This window comes from Hemicordylus capensis, chromosome 17 (assembly GCF_027244095.1).
Source record: "Hemicordylus capensis ecotype Gifberg chromosome 17, rHemCap1.1.pri, whole genome shotgun sequence".
Lineage (NCBI taxonomy): Eukaryota > Metazoa > Chordata > Lepidosauria > Squamata > Cordylidae > Hemicordylus > Hemicordylus capensis.
The window spans coordinates 15,227,470-15,252,464 of record NC_069673.1 but is presented as its reverse complement, the minus strand read 5'-3'; the positions used below and the strand labels follow the sequence as shown (position 1 = coordinate 15,252,464).

The window sequence follows — 24,995 nt, the reverse complement described above, 5'->3', positions numbered from 1 at the left end:
CGATATAGGAAGGTGCTGTAAGGCATCATCTCACACTGCGCAGGAGGAGGCAATGGTCAATCCCTCCGGTATTCTACTAAAGACAACCCAAGAGCTCTGTGGTCGCCAGGAGTCGACAGCACACTTTGTTTTGCCACAAAAATCAGCACTTCACTGGCTGAATTCCAGCTCTCACAAATCAGTCTTTGCAAACAAGAAAGGTAGTTCCTTTTGGCACTCCACACAAAACGACAATTCCCACCATGCAGCAGTTGTATACATTGTGAGCTTTTTCCCTCCCTCCAGCCCGGTGATAAAAAGCTGGCACAGAGTGCTCAGATGTACCACTACCAGCACCAGAAACAGCAAATGCTCTCCATGGAGAAGTGAGTTGCTCCTTTTTCTACCCTTTTAAACAGTTCTGCCTCTATTTTTTTGTTTTTTCAAACCAGAAGCTCAGACTTTGTGACGTTCTCATACTGTTTTGATAACTAGAGGAACTACCCGCAGCAGGTGACCTTGTTTCCCCTCCCCTGTAGGCATAAAGAAGAGGCCAAAGCTCCAGAATCGGCATCATCGGACGAAGAAAACGAAGATGGAGACTTCACGGTCTATGAGTGCCCAGGACTCGCCCCTGTGAGTACATAGGAAGCTACTTTATACTGAGCCAGACCCTTGGTCCATCTAGCACAGGATGGTCTACCCAGACTGGCAGCGGCTTCTCCAGGTTTTCAGGCTGAGGGATCTCTCCCAGCCACACCTGGAGACGCTGCCCGGGTTTGAACCTGGGACCTTCTGCATGCAAAGCAGATGCTCTCCCACTGAACGATGGCCCCATCCTGACAATGGTACCTTCCTGGCAAATAGTGCACCTTCTTGGAAGGTTTCCCCACTTCTCCTGCTGTGTGTTTTGCTGCTTGAATGAGTAACGGTGCTTGCTCTCACCACATGGCAACGATGAATGCCCTCTGAGCTTCTCCTAACGCTGCAGGTCAAAACTCCCACCCACCCTGGTTTCTTTTAGACCCCAGTTTCCAAGAGTTCTTCCCTCTCCCTTGCAAGGAGAGGAGAGCTGGTCTTGTGGTAGCAAGCATGACTGGTCCCCTTAGCTAAGCAGAGTCCACCCTGGTTGCATATAAAAGGGAGACTAGAAGTGTGAGCACTATAAGATATTCCCCTTGGGGATGGAGCCGCTCTGGGAAGAGCAGAAGGTTCCAAGTTCCCTCCCTGGCAGCATCTCCAAGAGAGGGCTGAGAGAGACTCCTGCCTGCAACCTGGGAGAAGCCGCTGCCAGTCTGTGCAGACAATACTGAGCTAGATAGACCAATGCTCTGACTCAGTATATGGCAGCTTCCTATGTTCTTACGTAACTGTCCCCGTTCTCTCCCCCCCCCCCCCCGCGCATTCAGCTAATTTCAGTGACAGGATTGTGTGTGCCATATTTGGTAGCTGTAGGTACAATACAACGAATATTTATATACCGCTTTTCAACCAAAGTTCCCAAAGCGGTTTACCTACAGAAATAAATTAAATGGTTCCCTCTCCCCAAAGGGATCACAGTCTAAAAAAGAAACATAATATAGACCCCGGCAACAGCCACTGGAGGGGTGCTGTGCTGGGGACAGATAGGGCCAGTTGCTCTCGCCCTGCTTAAATAAAGCGAATCACCGCTTTTAAAAGGTGCCTCTTTGCTCAGTTAGCAGGGGATTTGTTTTGGGTTTATTTTGCACGAAGTCTTCAGGACATAGAACAGATTCCTGTCCTAACCCTTTCATCGCTCCTTGCAGACCGGCGAGATGGAAGTGAAGAACCCCCTCTTTGACGACTCCTCGTTGCATCCCCCACTGCCCAACTCGCACCCGTGACCTTTGGCCAACCACACTGTGGACTGTGTGTATGCAAGCACCGCACCTAGGACGCGCCCCAACCTGCAGACCACTACTTTGTTCCTCACGAGAGAGTGCTTATGGCAGCACGGTCAGACGCCCAGCGGTTGGCACCCCCCAAAGAGAGATGGACCCATCAAAGAAACCTGTGGCTGGCTTCCGGGGTCTTGCTTCATGCTCCAGTTCTTCGCCATCTGCTCGATTGGACTGCCTCTCGCTGTTCAGATGTCTACGCAATGGGATGGAAAACCTGCCTCGGTTATTTCTTCCTTGCAGAGGGTTGAATTGGGAGAGCAGGGAGGGAGGTTCAACAACCGTCTCCCACTCTCCTCCCAAATGTCAAGATTCCTTCTCGCCCGCCCTTTTTGCAAAACTGGATGTACGCAGCTGCCGTCTGCCCCATGCGCAAAAGGATACGACTCGTGGCCACTGAAGCATTTTTGATTTGTGATGAGCTGCATTCTGCTTATTCCACAACTGAGCTGAGCTTAAAATCGGTTTCAGGCTGCAGCACAGCCATCAAAACATGCCAGCTCAATAAACGACCCCATGTGTTCTTACGATCAACCAATTTGTGCTTTTTCAGGTTTATGTTTTTGGTAACCTGTCTGCTGGTCCTCAGTTTCAAATGATGCATTGTAATGGTTGGTAGATTAAATTCATTGCAACGTATCCTTTTTGTGCAAAACTGACAGCATCTCGCGACAGGGAGGGAGTGCCCATACAAAACTGTCATCCCTCTGCTAATTGCCCATGGATATGTTGCTGTTAAAATTCCCCTTTTGCAGCTGGGGAAGGGATTAACTGAGGCTGGGAGAAATGCTTTTTTCCTGATGGATAAACAGATTTGCACCTTGGGCTTAGCCTCTGGGGCTCTGTTCTCTTATCCTCTAGATAGCTGGCCCTCTGCTATGTGGGTCATGACCTACAACTGGGTGTGTGAGTCATTTTCAGAGGGAGGGAAAGTCAGAGGCCCCACCTGCATGATAAACATATAATCAGTTTTAGACCTGTTTAACTGTCATGGTGTTATCTACCCACCTCCCACAGAATCCTGGGAATTGTAGTTTGGCCATAGGTCTGAGTCAGAGTAGACCTAATCTGTTCTTCAACTCAGTACAAGACACTCTCATAAGTGTTCACCTTGTGCTGAAGTCATCCAGCATTTTGAAACTAACTAAACACCTGTTAGCAGTCATGTTTTGTTCCTCTTAAGCAAAAGGCTTATTCTCATGAGGTCTAGAAACTTGCTAATGGGGTTTTAACTGTCATAACCTCTTGTAACGGACCCTGGAAATAATAAGTTAGCATGGATCTTGCCAGATATTCCCCAGAGCTTTGCCAAACATGCATTTTCGGGCCGACACCTTGGTTGTGTTGTCCCGTCTGCACTCTGCAGGGGTTTCCCTATACAAACTTCTAGCACGGTCCCATGACCCCTTTGCATTGCTGCTTCCAAGCTGGTCCCACAGAACAAGAGGCAAGTAGTGGGTGAAGATGGGGGCACCTCCGTGGATCCTTAAAGGCATGTCAGTGAACGATATCTTCAAATATGCAAGGGCTGTTACACAGAAGGAGGAACAGACTTTTCCTCTGCTGTTCCGGAGGGCAGGAATAGAACCAAATGGCTTGAAATGATAAGGAAGGACCAGCTCTCCTCTCCTAGTCCAGGGGGCTGGAGTAGATGACCTCCATGGCCCCTTCCTTCTCTAAGATTCTATGAAATGGGCTCCAGCTGGACTAACTGTTCCAGTTTTTTGGAAACCCCTGAGCTGCCTCCCCTGCTGCTTCTGTGTCCAAATGGGTGTTAGAGCTGCTGACCATACAGAGAAGGAAGGTGCCAGGGAGAAGCCTTTTAAGAATTGCCCAAGGGTTCTGAATTGAGGAAACCCTTGGGTGGTTCTTCAAAGGGTTTTCCACAGCATCTCCTAGACTGTCCTTTCTGCTTTGTGTCACTCCGCTTCTAATTTTACAGAGTGCTTTTTAACACATCCACTGCCACAACAACCCTCTGTTATAGAGTTATATGTCACTGTTATAGAATAATAGCTTCCAAGAGGCTTGAACCTGGGCCTTGCTGACCAGAACCCAATTTGCTGTAATCCTCGACCACACAGGCTAATGAAGCAGTGGGTGTAGGAGGGAGAGTCAATCACAGGAAGAAACATGGAAAGCTGCTGCCTACTGAGTCAGACCCATGGTCCATCTAGCTCAGGATTGTTTACTCTGACTGGCAGCAGCTCTCCATGGTTTCAGGCAGGAATTTTTCTCAGCCCGAACTGGAGATGCTGAGAGACTGAATCTGACTTCTTGCATGCGAAACAGATGCTTTTACCTCTGAGCTGTGTGTGGACCCACCCTCAACTCACTCAGCCTTTTTATGCGGTCAAAAAAAATTCTTTCAGCTCTGCTGAACTCTGGAGACAAGGGTACGGCGAAACCCACGTCTAGAGTTGTGATTAGTGAACTGTGAGCACACTAAATGTGGGCCTTGATGCAAGATAACTCTAGTGCTCTCCAAGCGAGCATGCTTTCTTAGTCCTTGTCGAATTGGCACTGTGTGTTGGCAAATGGCTAGATGCTACCGGCACAGAACTCGGGGCTGCAGGCCCTATCCTGAGCCTTTTGCGGGGTGTCTGTGTGTGCTTGGGGTTGTGGGGGGAGCAACCTTGCTTTTATGACTTCTCTTCTGTTACACACGACTCCCTCTCCAAAATGCATTGTTAGATGGACTGTGTTTAGTATGACTTTAAAGAAGAGAGACATTTTATTAAAAGACCAAATTTCAAACCAATTCATGGTGGTGTGGCTTTTGTCCTGTCCTTGGTGCAGAAGGCGCGTGGCTTTTCCAGGGTAGGTGCTGCTCAAAGTCTCAAAAATCCTGTATTCAGAGGTCATAGGAAGCTGCTATATACTGAGTCAGACCACTGGTCTATCTAGCTCAGTATTGTTTTCACAGACTGGCAGCATCTTCTCCAAGGCCCCTCATGTATGCATTAGAGGACATTCTGGAAAAAGTTCAACCCTCAGTTCATGTGGGGCAGGCCTCCCCGTTGCCCACCCCCACCCCACCCCACCCCACCCCACCCCCATGTGAGCTACAGACATAAAACTCTGCACTTAATATTAACACAAGCAGGAGGGAAGGTGCATGCATGCAAGCTTTTGATTCATACAAAACTCTGCATCAAAGTAGGTGGGAGAGAGATTCCTGTCTGCAACCTTGGAGAAGCTGCTGCCAGCCTGAGCTAGATGGACCAAGGGTCTGACTCAGTAGGCAGCTCCCAATGTTCCTATTTAGAAGGGGAAGGGGGGTAAAAGTGGGATAACAATAGCCTTGGTGTGCAGTTGCTCTGTTGGTCAGAGGAATACAAAATGTCTTCTTGCTTCCCTGCCCTAAGCCGTCCTCCAAAGACAATTCTCCCCTTTATTCTCCCCGATTCAGGTTAGGCACCCAACAGTGGGCTTCTCTCTCTTTATAGCAAAGGGGTTCCCATCCTGGAGTCCCCAGATGCTGCTGGACTGCAGTCCTCATTAACTCTGGGATGATCTCCCACCTACTCTGATGCATTGTTCTGTATAAATCAAAAGTTGCATGCACCTAACCTCGTCCTGCCCGCGTTAACATTAAGTGCGTGCGGCTTTGAGGGGCATGCGCAGTCGCGCGAAAGAAAAAAAAATCCTCTCTGGAATTTGGGCTGGCTTTCCCCGCTCCTCCCATTCCCCCCGCCCGCTCCTCAGAGCGCAGCCCGCTGCTCTCATTGGCTGGAGGAGTGACAGGTGCGGTCGCTGATTGGCTGGGTGTTCGCCAGCTGGATCCGCCTCCCGCAGCTGAGGCGAAGCGCCTAATTTGAGCCGGGAAATCTCCTGAGGCGAGGCTGGGAGGGCAGCAGCGGGAAGGGGGCTCTCAGCCCCACATGCCCCAGCCCCGACCCCCACCGCTGGGGGAGAGCAGCGAAGCCGCAGCCCCAGACAGCCACCGACAGCAGGGAAAGCCCTCAACCTTGCCCTCTATCTCGCGAAAGGAAGGGAAGGAGGAATTCTCTGAGGGAAGGTTTTCCCTCACCAGAAGGAGGAGAATTGAGAATTCATCTCTGAGGGGAGGCTGTCTTCAAGACACTCTTCAAGGAAGGGCTCTATGCAGAGCCTTGGGCTTTTTACCTCACCAGAAGGAGGAGAATTGAGAATTCATCTCTGAGGGGAGGCTGTCTTCAAGACACTCTTCAAGGAAGGGCTCTATGCAGAGCCTTGGGCTTTTTACCTCACCAGAAGGAGGATAATTGAGAATTCATCTCTGAGGGGAGGCTGTCTTCAAGACACACTTCAAGGAGGGGCTCTATGCAGAGCCTTGGGCTTTTTACCTCACCAGAAGGAGGAGAATTGAGAATTCATCTCTGAGGGGAGGCTGTCTTCAAGACACACTTCAAGGAAGGGCTCTATGTTCAGCCCTGGGCTTTACCTCACCAGAAGGAGGATAATTGAGACATAATTTCTGAGGGGAGGCTGTCTTCAAGACACACTTCAAGGAAGGGCTCTATGCAGAGCCTTGGGCTTTTTACCTCACCAGAAGGAGGATAATTTATAGATAATCTCTGAGGGGAGGCTGTCTTCAAGACACACTTCAAGGAAGGGCTCTATGCAGAGCCTTGGGCTTTTTACCTCACCAGAAGGAGGATAATTGAGAATTCATCTCTGAGGGGAAGCTGTCTTCAAGACACACTTCAAGGAAGGGCTCTATGCAGAGCCTTGGGCTTTTTACCTCACCAGAAGGAGGATAATTTATAGATAATCTCTGAGAGGAGGCTGTCTTCAAGACACACTTCAAGGAAGGGCTCTATGCAGAGCCTTGGGCTTTTTACCTCACCAGAAGGAGGATAATTGAGAATTCATCTCTGAGGGGAGGCTGTCTTCAAGACACACTTCAAGGAAGGGCTCTATGCAGAGCCTTGGGCTTTTTACCTCACCAGAAGGAGGATAATTGAGAATTCATCTCTGAGGGGAGGCTGTCTTCAAGACACTCTTCAAGGAAGGGCTCTATGCAGAGCCTTGGGCTTTTTACCTCACCAGAAGGAGGATAATTGAGAATTCATCTCTGAGGGGAGGCTGTCTTCAAGACACACTTCAAGGAAGGGCTCTATGTTCAGCCCTGGGCTTTACCTCACCAGAAGGAGGATAATTGAGACATAATTTCTGAGGGGAGGCTGTCTTCAAGACACACTTCAAGGAAGGGCTCTATGCAGAGCCTTGGGCTTTTTACCTCACCAGAAGGAGGATAATTTATAGATAATCTCTGAGGGGAGGCTGTCTTCAAGACACACTTCAAGGAAGGGCTCTATGCAGAGCCTTGGGCTTTTTACCTCACCAGAAGGAGGATAATTGAGAATTCATCTCTGAGGGGAAGCTGTCTTCAAGACACACTTCAAGGAAGGGCTCTATGCAGAGCCTTGGGCTTTTTACCTCACCAGAAGGAGGATAATTTATAGATAATCTCTGAGAGGAGGCTGTCTTCAAGACACACTTCAAGGAAGGGCTCTATGCAGAGCCTTGGGCTTTTTACCTCACCAGAAGGAGGATAATTGAGAATTCATCTCTGAGGGGAGGCTGTCTTCAAGACACACTTCAAGGAAGGGCTCTATGCAGAGCCTTGGGCTTTACCTCACCAGAAGGAGGATAATTTATAGATAATGTCTGAGGGGAGGCTGTCTTCAAGACACACTTCAAGGAAGGGCTCTATGCAGAGCCTTGGGCTTTTTACCTCACCAGAAGGAGGATAATTGAGAATTCATCTCTGAGGGGAGGCTGTCTTCAAGACACACTTCAAGGAAGGGCTCTATGCAGAGCCTTGGGCTTTACCTCACCAGAAGGAGGATAATTTATAGATAATCTCTGAGGGGAGGCTGTCTTCAAGACACACTTCAAGGAAGGGCTCTATGCAGAGCCTTGGGCTTTTTACCTCACCAGAAGGAGGATAATTTATAGATAATCTCTGAGAGGAGGCTGTCTTCAAGACACACTTCAAGGAAGGGCTCTATGCAGAGCCTTGGGCTTTTTACCTCACCAGAAGGAGGATAATTGAGAATTCATCTCTGAGGGGAGGCTGTCTTCAAGACACACTGCAAGGAAGGGCTCTATGCTCAGCCTTGGGCTTTACCTCACCAGAAGGAGGATGATTTATAGATAATCTCTGAGGGGAGGCTGTCTTCAAGACACACTGCAAGGAAGGGCTCTATGCTCGGCTTTGGTCTTTACCTCACCAGAATAATAATTGTCAATCTGCCTCAGGAAAAGGAGGAAACCACTTAAGCCATGCTACTCTGCTAGGATATTGCTTTAAAGAAATTCTTTGTTGGAGAATGGCAGGAATATGGTCTTCAAGACCCATTCCAAAAACTAGTTTCTGAGGGGAAGTGGAGTTTCTGAGTGGGGAGTTCATCTCTCTGCTTGGGCTTCATCCTGCCAAAAGAACTCAAACAAACCCCCTCTGAGGATGCTGCAGCCGTGCTGACGTGTACAGAAGCCCGGCCACCTCACTGCCCACATTTATAGCATTTTGTCTGCAGAGGGCAAAACGCGACAGATTCTCCCCGTCCTCAGAACACTGGGGCGCCACAGTCTTCTGCATCACGGTGAAAACCTGTCCACTATTAGAGCGTTCTTTCTCTCTGCATACAAATGCTATAAATGTGGACAGCACAAGGCCGGACTTCTGAGCGCAACGGCACAGGGGCTGCAGCAGAGAATTCCATGAGGCCAGGGGCTGTGTAACTACAGACTGGCCAATTTAGTCTGAGAAAACTGGGTGTGACTGAGTTTTTTTAAATTCTCCTGACAGTTGTGTAAGGCAGCATAATTCCTAACATAGTGGCTGGCTTGTATGGAACACCCTCCATGCGCTTTAGAAGCTTGAGGCTTCTAGATATTTGCAACACCTTTCTGAGGCAACATAGTCTCCAGTTTTGCAGCAGGCATGTATGGAACATGCTTCATGCATGTTAGAAGCTCCAGGCTTCTTAAAATGCTGGCTCTGAGCAGGAAATTAGAAAGACAATAAACACAATGCAGTATAATTGTATATTATACAATTGATGGAACAGAACAACATGCTTCATGCATGTTAGAAGCTTCAGGCTTCTTGATTCTCCAGACAACTCTACATACACTCTAAGATGGTGGCAGCCTTTAATGGAATATGCTAGTGTGGTGTAGTAGTTAGAGTGCTGGACTATGACCGGGGAGACCTGAGTTCAAATCCCCAATCAGCCATGATACTTTCTGGGTGACTCTGGGCCAGTCATTTCTCCCTCAGCCTAGACACAGGGTTGTTGTGAAAGAGAAACTTAAGTATGTAGTACACTGCTCTGGGCTCCTTGGAGGAAGAGCGGGATATCAATTTAATAATAATGATGATAATGCGTGTTCCATTCTCTCCTCTCGACAACGCTACGTGGCAAATTTGTCAAGAAGAAACAGAGTCGGCCCATGTGTCAATGACCTCCGTGCCTGAGTGGTGCTTTCGGATCATTTTTCCTCCCAGAAGGCCAGTGTGGCAGGTAAGGATCAGAGACACACAGAATGGACCAACAAAAAACTCTAGGGAGAGGAGATAAACCTGTCTTCCTTGGAGGCCTGTAAGCAGAGACTTAAAGACCCTAGTTCTCAGCCTAGCTTTTAAATATATTTCGTTCTGGTGTCCTCTACTTTTTAATTGCCATTTTAATCTATTATTGATCAGTTTTTGATTTCAACATTTTTAATTTTTTAAAAAAATGTAAACTGCCCTGAGCCACCTTTGGAAGGGCGGCATATAAATCCAATGAATATATTAATCACCTCTCGGGGGGAGGGGGGATCCCTAGCTGAATCACTGCATTTAGTGATGAGGTTTTTCATGAGAAGACTGAAGAATGTATTCCTAAAATGTCTATTCGAAATATATTATACATTAATAGTCACAAGGTCATATAAACATGAGACAAGTATGAAGAATCCACCCCCCCCCCCGAAATCTATTAGGTACTCCTTGTGCAAAATGTCCTATTGCCCTCAGTTCAAAATGAATGACACGGCCTGTTCTCTTCCAACAGCTTCCAAGAAAGAACGCAAGGAGAGCACGTCATACGAGCCAAGAAGAAATTGAAAGTCCCCAACCTCCCGCATGAGAAACCAAACCAGGACCTGTGTCGAAGCTTCAGGTTTCTTTATTGTCCCAAGAATATCAATGAGAATAGTTCTCTAGGCAGCACACAACACAACATTACACAACATGTAATCGAAACACATAGAACACAACAAACATATCACATCACACAACAGCAGCTGTGGCAGGCAGCATCGCCTCTAAGGTGGTGACTGCTGTTCATGGGACATGCTTCATGCATGTTACAAGCTACAGTTGGATTAGGCAAGAAGCGGCAGAATGGGCAGACATTTCCCTAGGACCTTCATGTGCAGTGTTCACGTTCAAATGCCTTTATTACGGGCTTTGACCATCCAACTAGAAAGACAATAGACGCTATGAACAACGCAATAGAATGGCATATTATATCCTCCGTGGAACAGAACAACATGCTTCATGCGTGTTAGAAGCTTCACGCTTCTTGATTCTCCCTCCCAACAGCTCTTTGTTAGGCTACATACACTCTAGGATGGTGGCAGCCTTTAATGGAATACGCTTCATGCATGTTCCATTCTGTCCTCTCGACAACGCTTCGTGGCAAATCTGGCAAGAAGAAACAGAGTCGGCCCATGTGTCTCAATGACCTCCGTGCCCGAGCGGTGCTTTCGGACCATTTTCTCCTCCCACAAGGCCAGCGTGGCAGGTAAGGCTCAGAGTGCAGCAACAAAAAGAACACTCCAGGTATAGGAGATAACCTGTCTTCCTTGGAGGCCTGGCAGCAGAGCCTGAAAGACCCTAGTTCTCAGCCTAGCTTTGAAAGATATTTCGTTCTGGTGTCCTCTACTTTTTAATTGTCATTTTTTGCCTACTATTGATTAGTTTTTGATTTCAACATTTTTAATTATTTTAAAAAATGTAAACCGCCCTGAGCCACCTTTGGAAGGGTGGCATATAAATCCAATGAATATATTAATCACCTGGCGGGGTCAGGGGGGATCCCTAGCTGAATCACTGCATTTAGTGATGAGGTTCTTCATGAGAAGACTGAAGAATGTATTCCTAAAATGTCTATTTGATATATATTATACATTAATAGTCACAAGGTCATATAAACATGAGACAAGCATGAAGAATCCCCCCCCCCGAAATCTATTAGGTACTCCTTGTGCAAAATGTCCTATTGCCCTCAGTTCAGAATGAATGACACGGCCTGTTCTCTTCCAACAGCTTCCAAGAAAGAACGCAAGGAGAGCACGTCATACGAGCCAAGAAGAAATTGAAAGTCCCCAACCTCCCGCATGAGAAACCAAACCAGGACCTGTGTCGAAGCTTCAGGTTTCTTTATTGTCCCAAGAATATCAATAAGAATAGTTCTCTAGGCAGCACACAACACAACATTCCACAACATGTAATCGAAACACATAGAACACAACAAACATATCACATCACACAACAGCAGCTGTGGCAGGCAGCATCGCCTCTAAGGTGGTGACTGCTGTTCATGGGACATGCTTCATGCATGTTACAAGCTACAGTTGGATTAGGCAAGAAGCAGCAGAATGGGCAGACATTTCCCTAGGACCTTCATGTGGAGTGTTCACGTTCAAATGCCTTTACTACGGGCTTTGACCATCCAACTAGAAAGACAATAGACGCTATGAAGCAGGCAATAGAATGGCATATTATATCCTCCGTGGAACAGAACAACACGCTTCATGCGTGTTAGAAGCTTCAGGCTTCTTGATTCTCCCTCCCAACAGCTCTTTGTTAGGCTACATACACTCTAGGATGGTGGCAGCCTTTAATGGAATACGCTTCATGCATGTTCCATTCTGTCCTCTCGACAACGCTTCGTGGCAAATCTGGCAAGAAGAAACAGAGTCGGCCCAAGTGTCTCAATGACCTCCGTGCCCGAGTGGTGCTTTCGGACCATTTTCTCTTCCCACAAGGCCAGCGTGGCAGGTAAGGCTCAGACTGCACCAAGAAAAAGAACTCTCCAGGTATAGGAGATAACCTGTCTTCCTTGGAGGCCTGTCAGCAGAGCCTTAAAGACCCTAGTTCTCAGCCTAGCTTTGAAAGATATTTTGTTCTGATGTTCTCTACTTTTTAATTGTAATTTTTATCTACTATTGATTAGTTTTTGAGTTCAACATTTTTAATTTTTTAAAAAAAATGTAAACCGCCCTGAGCCACCTTTGGAAGGGCGGCATATAAATCCAATGAATATATTAATCACCTGTCAGGGGGAGGGGGGATCCCTAGCTGAATCACTGCATTTAGTGATGAGGTTCTTCATGAGAGGACTGAAGAATGTATTCCTAAAATGTCTATTCGATATATATTATACATTAATAGTCACAAGGTCATATAAACATGAGACAAGCATGAAGAATCCCCCCCCCCCGAAATCTATTAGGTACTCCTTGTGCAAAATGTCCTATTGCCCTCAGTTCAAAATGAATGACACGGCCTGTTCTCTTCCAACAGCTTCCAAGAAAGAACGCAAGGAGAGCACGTCATACGAGCCAAGAAGAAATTGAAAGTCCCCAACCTCCCGCATGAGAAACCAAACCAGGGCCTGTGTCGAAGCTTCAGGCTTCTTTCTTGTCCCAAGAATATCAATGAGAATAGTTCTCTAGGCAGCACACAACACAACATTACACAACATGTAATCGAAACACATAGAACACAACAAACATATCACATCACACAACAGCAGCTGTGGCAGGCAGCATCGCCTCTAAGGTGGTGACTGCTGTTCATGGGACATGCTTCATGCATGTTACAAGCTACAGTTGGATTAGGCAAGAAGCGGCAGAATGGGCAGACATTTCCCTAGGACCTTCATGTGCAGTGTTCACGTTCAAATGCCTTTATTACGGGCTTTGACCATCCAATTAGAAAGACAATAGACGCTATGAAGAAGGCAATAGAATGGCATATTATATCCTCCGTGGAACAGAACAACACGCTTCATGCGTGTTAGAAGCTTCAGGCTTCTTGATTCTCCCTCCCAACAGCTCTTTGTTAGGCTACATACACTCTAGGATGGTGGCAGCCTTTAATGGAATACGCTTCATGCATGTTCCATTCTGTCCTCTCGACAACGCTTCGTGGCAAATCTGGCAAGAAGAAACAGAGTCGGCCCAAGTGTCTCAATGACCTCCGTGCCCGAGTGGTGCTTTCGGACCATTTTCTCCTCCCACAAGGCCAGCGTGGCAGGTAAGGCTCAGACTGCACCAAGAAAAAGAACTCTCCAGGTATAGGAGATAACCTGTCTTCCTTGGAGGCCTGTCAGCAGAGCCTTAAAACCCTAGTTCTCAGCCTAGCTTTGAAAGATATTTTGTTCTGATGTTCTCTACTTTTTAATTGTAATTTTTATCTACTATTGATTAGTTTTTGAGTTCAACATTTTTAATTTTTTAAAAAAAATGTAAACCGCCCTGAGCCACCTTTGGAAGGGCGGCATATAAATCCAATGAATATATTAATCACCTCTCGGGGGGAGGGGGGATCCCTAGCTGAATCACTGCATTTAGTGATGAGGTTCTTCATGAGAGGACTGAAGAATGTATTCCTAAAATGTCTATTCGATATATATTATACATTAATAGTCACAAGGTCATATAAACATGAGACAAGCATGAAGAATCCCCCCCCCCGAAATCTATTAGGTACTCCTTGTGCAAAATGTCCTATTACCCTCAGTTCAAAATGAATGACACGGCCTGTTCTCTTCCAACAGCTTCCAAGAAAGAACGCAAGGAGAGCACGTCATACGAGCCAAGAAGAAATTGAAAGTCCCCAACCTCCCGCATGAGAAACCAAACCAGGGCCTGTGTCGAAGCTTCAGGCTTCTTTCTTGTCCCAAGAATATCAATGAGAATAGTTCTCTAGGCAGCACACAACACAACATTACACAACATGTAATCGAAACACATAGAACACAACAAACATATCACATCACACAACAGCAGCTGTGGCAGGCAGCATCGCCTCTAAGGTGGTGACTGCTGTTCATGGGACATGCTTCATGCATGTTACAAGCTACAGTTGGATTAGGCAAGAAGCAGCAGAATGGGCAGACATTTCCCTAGGACCTTCATGTGCAGTGTTCACGTTCAAATGCCTTTATTACGGGCTTTGACCATCCAACTAGAAAGACAATAGACGCTATGAAGAAGGCAATAGAATGGCATATTATATCCTCCGTGGAACAGAACAACACGCTTCATGCGTGTTAGAAGCTTCAGGCTTCTTGATTCTCCCTCCCAACAGCTCTTTGTTAGGCTACATACACTCTAGGATGGTGGCAGCCTTTAATGGAATACGCTTCATGCATGTTCCATTCTGTCCTCTCGACAACGCTTCGTGGCAAATCTGGCAAGAAGAAACAGAGTCGGCCCAAGTGTCTCAATGACCTCCGTGCCCGAGTGGTGCTTTCGGACCATTTTCTCCTCCCACAAGGCCAGCGTGGCAGGTAAGGCTCAGACTGCACCAAGAAAAAGAACTCTCCAGGTATAGGAGATAACCTGTCTTCCTTGGAGGCCTGTCAGCAGAGCCTTAAAGACCCTAGTTCTTAGCCTAGCTTTGAAAGATATTTTGTTCTGATGTTCTCTACTTTTTAATTGTAATTTTTATCTACTATTGATTAGTTTTTGAGTTCAACATTTTTAATTTTTTTAAAAAAATGTAAACCGCTCTGAGCCACCTTTGGAAGGGCGGCATATAAATCCAATGAATATATTAATCACCTCTCGGGGGGAGGGGGGATCCCTAGCTGAATCACTGCATTTAGTGATGAGGTTTTTCATGAGAAGACTGAAGAATGTATTCCTAAAATGTCTATTTGATATATATTATACGTTAATAGTCACAAGGTCATATAAACATGAGACAAGCATGAAGAATTCCCCCCCCCCCCGGAAATCTATTAGGTACTCCTTGTGCAAAATGTCCTATTGCCCTCAGTTCAAAATGAATGACACGGCCTGTTCTCTTCCAACAGCTTCCAAGAAAGAACGCAAGGAGAGCACGTCATACGAGCCAAGAAGAAATTGAAAGTCCCCAACCTCCCGCATGAGAAACCAAACCAGGACCTGTGTCGAAGCTTCAGGTTTCTTTATTGTCCCAAGAATATCAATAAGAATAGTTCTCTAGGCAGCACACTACACAACATTCCACAACATGTAATCGAAACACATAGAACACAACAAACATATCACATCACACAACAGCAGCTGTGGCAGGCAGCATCGCCTCTAAGGTGGTGACTGCTGTTCATGGGACATGCTTCATGCATGTTACAAGCTACAGTTGGATTAGGCAAGAAGCAGCAGAATGGGCAGACATTTCCCTAGGACCTTCATGTGCAGTGTTCACGTTCAAATGCCTTTATTACGGGCTTTGACCATCCAACTAGAAAGACAATAGACGCTATGAAGAAGGCAATAGAATGGCATATTATATCCTCCGTGGAACAGAACAACACGCTTCATGCGTGTTAGAAGCTTCAGGCTTCTTGATTCTCCCTCCCAACAGCTCTTTGTTAGGCTACATACACTCTAGGATGGTGGCAGCCTTTAATGGAATACGCTTCATGCATGTTCCATTCTGTCCTCTCGACAACGCTTCGTGGCAAATCTGGCAAGAAGAAACAGAGTCGGCCCAAGTGTCTCAATGACCTCCGTGCCCGAGTGGTGCTTTCGGACCATTTTCTCCTCCCACAAGGCCAGCGTGGCAGGTAAGGCTCAGACTGCACCAAGAAAAAGAACTCTCCAGGTATAGGAGATAACCTGTCTTCCTTGGAGGCCTGTCAGCAGAGCCTTAAAGGCCCTAATTCTTAGCCTAGCTTTGAAAGATATTTTGTTCTGATGTTCTCTACTTTTTAATTGTAATTTTTATCTACTATTGATTAGTTTTTGAGTTCAACATTTTTAATTTTTTTTAAAAAATGTAAACCGCCCTGAGCCACCTTTGGAAGGGCGGCATATAAATCCAATGAATATATTAATCACCTCTCGGGGGGAGGGGGGATCCCTAGCTGAATCACTGCATTTAGTGATGAGGTTTTTCATGAGAAGACTGAAGAATGTATTCCTAAAATGTCTATTCGATATATATTATACATTAATAGTCACAAGGTCATATAAACATGAGACAAGCATGAAGAATCCCCCCCCCCGAAATCTATTAGGTACTCCTTGTGCAAAATGTCCTATTGCCCTCAGTTCAGAATGAATGACACGGCCTGTTCTCTTCCAACAGCTTCCAAGAAAGAACGCAAGGAGAGCACGTCATACGAGCCAAGAAGAAATTGAAAGTCCCCAACCTCCCGCATGAGAAACCAAACCAGGACCTGTGTCGAAGCTTCAGGTTTCTTTATTGTCCCAAGAATATCAATAAGAATAGTTCTCTAGGCAGCACACTACACAACATTCCACAACATGTAATCGAAACACATAGAACACAACAAACATATCACATCACACAACAGCAGCTGTGGCAGGCAGCATCGCCTCTAAGGTGGTGACTGCTGTTCATGTGACATGCTTCATGCATGTTACAAGCTACAGTTGGATTAGGCAAGAAGCAGCAGAATGGGCAGACATTTCCCTAGGACCTTCATGTGGAGTGTTCACGTTCAAATGCCTTTACTACGGGCTTTGACCATCCAACTAGAAAGACAATAGACGCTATGAAGAAGGCAATAGAATGGCATATTATATCCTCCGTGGAACAGAACAACACGCTTCATGCGTGTTAGAAGCTTCAGGCTTCTTGATTCTCCCTCCCAACAGCTCTTTGTTAGGCTACATACACTCTAGGATGGTGGCAGCCTTTAATGGAATACGCTTCATGCATGTTCCATTCTGTCCTCTCGACAACGCTTCGTGGCAAATCTGGCAAGAAGAAACAGAGTCAGCCCAAGTGTCTCAATGACCTCCGTGCCCGAGTGGTGCTTTCGGACCATTTTCTCCTCCCACAAGGCCAGCGTGGCAGGTAAGGCTCAGACTGCACCAAGAAAAAGAACTCTCCAGGTATAGGAGATAACCTGTCTTCCTTGGAGGCCTGTCAGCAGAGCCTTAAAGACCCTAGTTCTCAGCCTAGCTTTGAAAGATATTTTGTTCTGATGTTCTCTACTTTTTAATTGTAATTTTTATCTACTATTGATTAGTTTTTGAGTTCAACATTTTTAATTTTTTTAAAAAAATGTAAACCGCCCTGAGCCACCTTTGGAAGGGCGGCATATAAATCCAATGAATATATTAATCACCTCTCGGGGGGAGGGGGGATCCCTAGCTGAATCACTGCATTTAGTGATGAGGTTTTTCATGAGAAGACTGAAGAATGTATTCCTAAAATGTCTATTCGATATATATTATACATTAATAGTCACAAGGTCATATAAACATGAGACAAGCATGAAGAATCCCCCCCCCCCGAAATCTATTAGGTACTCCTTGTGCAAAATGTCCTATTGCCCTCAGTTCAGAATGAATGACACGGCCTGTTCTCTTCCAACAGCTTCCAAGAAAGAACGCAAGGAGAGCACGTCATACGAGCCAAGAAGAAATTGAAAGTCCCCAACCTCCCGCATGAGAAACCAAACCAGGACCTGTGTCGAAGCTTCAGGTTTCTTTATTGTCCCAAGAATATCAATAAGAATAGTTCTCTAGGCAGCACACTACACAATATTCCACAACATGTAATCGAAACACATAGAACACAACAAACATATCACATCACACAACAGCAGCTGTGGCAGGCAGCATCGCCTCTAAGGTGGTGACTGCTGTTCATGGGACATGCTTCATGCATGTTACAAGCTACAGTTGGATTAGGCAAGAAGCAGCAGAATGGGCAGACATTTCCCTAGGACCTTCATGTGCAGTGTTCACGTTCAAATGCCTTTACTACGGGCTTTGACCATCCAACTAGAAAGACAATAGACGCTATGAAGAAGGCAATAGAATGGCATATTATATCCTCCGTGGAACAGAACAACACGCTTCATGCGTGTTAGAAGCTTCACTCTTCTTGATTCTCCCTCCCAACAGCTCTTTGTTAGGCTACATACACTCTAGGATGGTGGCAGCCTTTAATGGAATACGCTTCATGCATGTTCCATTCTGTCCTCTCGACAACGCTTCGTGGCAAATCTGGCAAGAAGAAACAGAGTCGGCCCAAGTGTCCCAATGACCTCCGTGCCCGAGTGGTGCTTTCGGACCATTTTCTCCTCCCACAAGGCCAGCGTGGCAGGTAAGGCTCAGACTGCACCAAGAAAAAGAACTCTCCAGGTATAGGAGATAACCTGTCTTCCTTGGAGGCCTGTCAGCAGAGCCTTAAAGACCCTAGTTCTCAGCCTAGCTTTGAAAGATATTTTGTTCTGATGTTCTCTACTTTTTAATTGTAATTTTTATCTACTATTGATTAGTTTTTGAGTTCAACATTTTTAATTTTTTTAAAAAAATGTAAACCGCCCTGAGCCACCTTTGGAAGGGCGGCATATAAATCCAATGAATATATTAATCACCTCTCGGGGGGAGGGGGGATCCCTAGCTGAATCACTGCATTTAGTGATGAGGTTTTTCATGAGAAGACTGAAGAATGTATTCCTAAAATGTCTATTCGATATATATTATACATTAATAGTCACAAGGTCATATAAACATGAGACAAGCATGAAGAATCCCCCCCCCCGAAATCTATTAGGTACTCCTTGTGCAAAATGTCCTATTGCCCTCAGTTCAGAATGAATGACACGGCCTGTTCTCTTCCAACAGCTTCCAAGAAAGAACGCAAGGAGAGCACGTCATACGAGCCAAGAAGAAATTGAAAGTCCCCAACCTCCCGCATGAGAAACCAAACCAGGACCTGTGTCGAAGCTTCAGGTTTCTTTATTGTCCCAAGAATATCAATAAGAATAGTTCTCTAGGCAGCACACTACACAACATTCCACAACATGTAATCGAAACACATAGAACACAACAAACATATCACATCACACAACAGCAGCTGTGGCAGGCAGCATCGCCTCTAAGGTGGTGACTGCTGTTCATGTGACATGCTTCATGCATGTTACAAGCTACAGTTGGATTAGGCAAGAAGCAGCAGAATGGGCAGACATTTCCCTAGGACCTTCATGTGGAGTGTTCACGTTCAAATGCCTTTACTACGGGCTTTGACCATCCAACTAGAAAGACAATAGACGCTATGAAGAAGGCAATAGAATGGCATATTATATCCTCCGTGGAACAGAACAACACGCTTCATGCGTGTTAGAAGCTTCAGGCTTCTTGATTCTCCCTCTCAACAGCTCTTTGTTAGGCTACATACACTCTAGGATGGTGGCAGCCTTTAATGGAATACGCTTCATGCATGTTCCATTCTGTCCTCTCGACAACGCTTCGTGGCAAATCTGGCAAGAAGAAACAGAGTCGGCCCAAGTGTCTCAATGACCTCCGTGCCCGAGTGGTGCTTTCGGACCATTTTCTCCTCCCACAAGGCCAGCGTGGCAGGTAAGGCTCAGACTGCACCAAGAAAAAGAACTCTCCAGGTATAGGAGATAACCTGTCTTCCTTGGAGGCCTGTCAGCAGAGCCTTAAAGACCCTAGTTCTCAGCCTAGCTTTGAAAGATATTTTGTTCTGATGTTCTCTACTTTTTAATTGTAATTTTTATCTACTATTGATTAGTTTTTGAGTTCAACATTTTTAATTTTTTTTAAAAAATGTAAACCGCCCTGAGCCACCTTTGGAAGGGCGGCATATAAATCCAATGAATATATTAATCACCTCTCGGGGGGAGGGGGGATCCCTAGCTGAATCACTGCATTTAGTGATGAGGTTTTTCATGAGAAGACTGAAGAATGTATTCCTAAAATGTCTATTCGATATATATTATACATTAATAGTCACAAGGTCATATAAACATGAGACAAGCATGAAGAATCCCCCCCCCCGAAATCTATTAGGTACTCCTTGTGCAAAATGTCCTATTGCCCTCAGTTCAGAATGAATGACACGGCCTGTTCTCTTCCAACAGCTTCCAAGAAAGAACGCAAGGAGAGCACGTCATACGAGCCAAGAAGAAATTGAAAGTCCCCAACCTCCCGCATGAGAAACCAAACCAGGACCTGTGTCGAAGCTTCAGGTTTCTTTATTGTCCCAAGAATATCAATAAGAATAGTTCTCTAGGCAGCACACTACACAATATTCCACAACATGTAATCGAAACACATAGAACACAACAAACATATCACATCACACAACAGCAGCTGTGGCAGGCAGCATCGCCTCTAAGGTGGTGACTGCTGTTCATGGGACATGCTTCATGCATGTTACAAGCTACAGTTGGATTAGGCAAGAAGCAGCAGAATGGGCAGACATTTCCCTAGGACCTTCATGTGCAGTGTTCACGTTCAAATGCCTTTACTACGGGCTTTGACCATCCAACTAGAAAGACAATAGACGCTATGAAGAAGGCAATAGAATGGCATATTATATCCTCCGTGGAACAGAACAACACGCTTCATGCGTGTTAGAAGCTTCAGGCTTCTTGATTCTCCCTCCCAACAGCTCTTTGTTAGGCTACATACACTCTAGGATGGTGGCAGCCTTTAATGGAATACGCTTCATGCATGTTCCATTCTGTCCTCTCGACAACGCTTCGTGGCAAATCTGGCAAGAAGAAACAGAGTCGGCCCAAGTGTCCCAATGACCTCCGTGCCCGAGTGGTGCTTTCGGACCATTTTCTCCTCCCACAAGGCCAGCGTGGCAGGTAAGGCTCAGACTGCACCAAGAAAAAGAACTCTCCAGGTATAGGAGATAACCTGTCTTCCTTGGAGGCCTGTCAGCAGAGCCTTAAAGACCCTAGTTCTCAGCCTAGCTTTGAAAGATATTTTGTTCTGATGTTCTCTACTTTTTAATTGTAATTTTTATCTACTATTGATTAGTTTTTGAGTTCAACATTTTTAATTTTTTTAAAAAAATGTAAACCGCCCTGAGCCACCTTTGGAAGGGCGGCATATAAATCCAATGAATATATTAATCACCTCTCGGGGGGAGGGGGGATCCCTAGCTGAATCACTGCATTTAGTGATGAGGTTTTTCATGAGAAGACTGAAGAATGTATTCCTAAAATGTCTATTCGATATATATTATACATTAATAGTCACAAGGTCATATAAACATGAGACAAGCATGAAGAATCCCCCCCCCCGAAATCTATTAGGTACTCCTTGTGCAAAATGTCCTATTGCCCTCAGTTCAGAATGAATGACACGGCCTGTTCTCTTCCAACAGCTTCCAAGAAAGAACGCAAGGAGAGCACGTCATACGAGCCAAGAAGAAATTGAAAGTCCCCAACCTCCCGCATGAGAAACCAAACCAGGACCTGTGTCGAAGCTTCAGGTTTCTTTATTGTCCCAAGAATATCAATAAGAATAGTTCTCTAGGCAGCACACTACACAATATTCCACAACATGTAATCGAAACACATAGAACACAACAAACATATCACATCACACAACAGCAGCTGTGGCAGGCAGCATCGCCTCTAAGGTGGTGACTGCTGTTCATGGGACATGCTTCATGCATGTTACAAGCTACAGTTGGATTAGGCAAGAAGCAGCAGAATGGGCAGACATTTCCCTAGGACCTTCATGTGCAGTGTTCACGTTCAAATGCCTTTACTACGGGCTTTGACCATCCAACTAGAAAGACAATAGACGCTATGAAGAAGGCAATAGAATGGCATATTATATCCTCCGTGGAACAGAACAACACGCTTCATGCGTGTTAGAAGCTTCACTCTTCTTGATTCTCCCTCCCAACAGCTCTTTGTTAGGCTACATACACTCTAGGATGGTGGCAGCCTTTAATGGAATACGCTTCATGCATGTTCCATTCTGTCCTCTCGACAACGCTTCGTGGCAAATCTGGCAAGAAGAAACAGAGTCGGCCCAAGTGTCCCAATGACCTCCGTGCCCGAGTGGTGCTTTCGGACCATTTTCTCCTCCCACAAGGCCAGCGTGGCAGGTAAGGCTCAGACTGCACCAAGAAAAAGAACTCTCCAGGTATAGGAGATAACCTGTCTTCCTTGGAGGCCTGTCAGCAGAGCCTTAAAGACCCTAGTTCTCAGCCTAGCTTTGAAAGATATTTTGTTCTGATGTTCTCTACTTTTTAATTGTAATTTTTATCTACTATTGATTAGTTTTTGAGTTCAACATTTTTAATTTTTTTAAAAAAATGTAAACCGCCCTGAGCCACCTTTGGAAGGGCGGCATATAAATCCAATGAATATATTAATCACCTCTCGGGGGGAGGGGGGATCCCTAGCTGAATCACTGCATTTAGTGATGAGGTTTTTCATGAGAAGACTGAAGAATGTATTCCTAAAATGTCTATTCGATATATATTATACATTAATAGTCACAAGGTCATATAAACATGAGACAAGCATGAAGAATCCCCCCCCCCCGAAATCTATTAGGTACTCCTTGTGCAAAATGTCCTATTGCCCTCAGTTCAGAATGAATGACACGGCCTGTTCTCTTCCAACAGCTTCCAAGAAAGAACGCAAGGAGAGCACGTCATACGAGCCAAGAAGAAATTGAAAGTCCCCAACCTCCCGCATGAGAAACCAAACCAGGACCTGTGTCGAAGCTTCAGGTTTCTTTATTGTCCCAAGAATATCAATAAGAATAGTTCTCTAGGCAGCACACTACACAACATTCCACAACATGTAATCGAAACACATAGAACACAACAAACATATCACATCACACAACAGCAGCTGTGGCAGGCAGCATCGCCTCTAAGGTGGTGACTGCTGTTCATGTGACATGCTTCATGCATGTTACAAGCTACAGTTGGATTAGGCAAGAAGCAGCAGAATGGGCAGACATTTCCCTAGGACCTTCATGTGGAGTGTTCACGTTCAAATGCCTTTACTACGGGCTTTGACCATCCAACTAGAAAGACAATAGACGCTATGAAGCAGGCAATAGAATGGCATATTATATCCTCCGTGGAACAGAACAACACGCTTCATGCGTGTTAGAAGCTTCAGGCTTCTTGATTCTCCCTCTCAACAGCTCTTTGTTAGGCTACATACACTCTAGGATGGTGGCAGCCTTTAATGGAATACGCTTCATGCATGTTCCATTCTGTCCTCTCGACAACGCTTCGTGGCAAATCTGGCAAGAAGAAACAGAGTCGGCCCAAGTGTCTCAATGACCTCCGTGCCCGAGTGGTGCTTTCGGACCATTTTCTCCTCCCACAAGGCCAGCGTGGCAGGTAAGGCTCAGACTGCACCAAGAAAAAGAACTCTCCAGGTATAGGAGATAACCTGTCTTCCTTGGAGGCCTGTCAGCAGAGCCTTAAAGACCCTAGTTCTCAGCCTAGCTTTGAAAGATATTTTGTTCTGATGTTCTCTACTTTTTAATTGTAATTTTTATCTACTATTGATTAGTTTTTGAGTTCAACATTTTTAATTTTTTTTAAAAAATGTAAACCGCCCTGAGCCACCTTTGGAAGGGCGGCATATAAATCCAATGAATATATTAATCACCTCTCGGGGGGAGGGGGGATCCCTAGCTGAATCACTGCATTTAGTGATGAGGTTTTTCATGAGAAGACTGAAGAATGTATTCCTAAAATGTCTATTCGATATATATTATACATTAATAGTCACAAGGTCATATAAACATGAGACAAGCATGAAGAATCCCCCCCCCCGAAATCTATTAGGTACTCCTTGTGCAAAATGTCCTATTGCCCTCAGTTCAGAATGAATGACACGGCCTGTTCTCTTCCAACAGCTTCCAAGAAAGAACGCAAGGAGAGCACGTCATACGAGCCAAGAAGAAATTGAAAGTCCCCAACCTCCCGCATGAGAAACCAAACCAGGACCTGTGTCGAAGCTTCAGGTTTCTTTATTGTCCCAAGAATATCAATAAGAATAGTTCTCTAGGCAGCACACTACACAATATTCCACAACATGTAATCGAAACACATAGAACACAACAAACATATCACATCACACAACAGCAGCTGTGGCAGGCAGCATCGCCTCTAAGGTGGTGACTGCTGTTCATGGGACATGCTTCATGCATGTTACAAGCTACAGTTGGATTAGGCAAGAAGCAGCAGAATGGGCAGACATTTCCCTAGGACCTTCATGTGCAGTGTTCACGTTCAAATGCCTTTACTACGGGCTTTGACCATCCAACTAGAAAGACAATAGACGCTATGAAGAAGGCAATAGAATGGCATATTATATCCTCCGTGGAACAGAACAACACGCTTCATGCGTGTTAGAAGCTTCAGGCTTCTTGATTCTCCCTCCCAACAGCTCTTTGTTAGGCTACATACACTCTAGGATGGTGGCAGCCTTTAATGGAATACGCTTCATGCATGTTCCATTCTGTCCTCTCGACAACGCTTCGTGGCAAATCTGGCAAGAAGAAACAGAGTCGGCCCAAGTGTCCCAATGACCTCCGTGCCCGAGTGGTGCTTTCGGACCATTTTCTCCTCCCACAAGGCCAGCGTGGCAGGTAAGGCTCAGACTGCACCAAGAAAAAGAACTCTCCAGGTATAGGAGATAACCTGTCTTCCTTGGAGGCCTGTCAGCAGAGCCTTAAAGACCCTAGTTCTCAGCCTAGCTTTGAAAGATATTTTGTTCTGATGTTCTCTACTTTTTAATTGTAATTTTTATCTACTATTGATTAGTTTTTGAGTTCAACATTTTTAATTTTTTTAAAAAAATGTAAACCGCCCTGAGCCACCTTTGGAAGGGCGGCATATAAATCCAATGAATATATTAATCACCTCTCGGGGGGAGGGGGGATCCCTAGCTGAATCACTGCATTTAGTGATGAGGTTTTTCATGAGAAGACTGAAGAATGTATTCCTAAAATGTCTATTCGATATATATTATACGTTAATAGTCACAAGGTCATATAAACATGAGACAAGCATGAAGAATTCCCCCCCCCCCCGGAAATCTATTA

General features: G+C 45.5%; 1 protein-coding gene and 1 long non-coding RNA gene across 6 annotated transcripts in view; both read left to right on the top strand.

The window, feature by feature from the left end:
- The window catches only part of NPDC1 (neural proliferation, differentiation and control 1), a 34,389-nt gene extending 29,730 nt beyond the window's left edge, over positions 1 to 4,659 (top strand). Inside the window, exons 7-9 of the mRNA XM_053281895.1 lie at positions 286 to 365; positions 519 to 615; positions 1,767 to 4,659. Coding sequence (XP_053137870.1) covers positions 286 to 365; positions 519 to 615; positions 1,767 to 1,844 — 255 coding nt within the window. The 3' untranslated portion in view covers positions 1,845 to 4,659. The remainder of the gene's footprint in view (positions 1 to 285; positions 366 to 518; positions 616 to 1,766) is intronic.
- Positions 4,660 to 7,755: 3,096 nt separating this feature from the next.
- On the top strand, positions 7,756 to 24,692 carry LOC128339068 (uncharacterized). 5 transcript variants are annotated; one of them, XR_008312820.1, is made up of 9 exons: positions 7,756 to 9,415; positions 9,950 to 10,684; positions 11,209 to 11,943; positions 12,469 to 13,203; positions 13,727 to 14,461; positions 14,990 to 15,724; positions 16,249 to 19,502; positions 20,027 to 23,280; positions 23,805 to 24,692. It is a non-coding gene; the product is annotated as an uncharacterized LOC128339068 (long non-coding RNA). The 5 variants fall into 5 exon arrangements; XR_008312818.1 differs by having other exon boundaries at positions 14,990 to 16,983; positions 17,509 to 19,502; XR_008312819.1 differs by having other exon boundaries at positions 14,990 to 18,243; positions 18,768 to 19,502.
- The last annotated feature ends 303 nt before the right edge of the window (positions 24,693 to 24,995 follow it).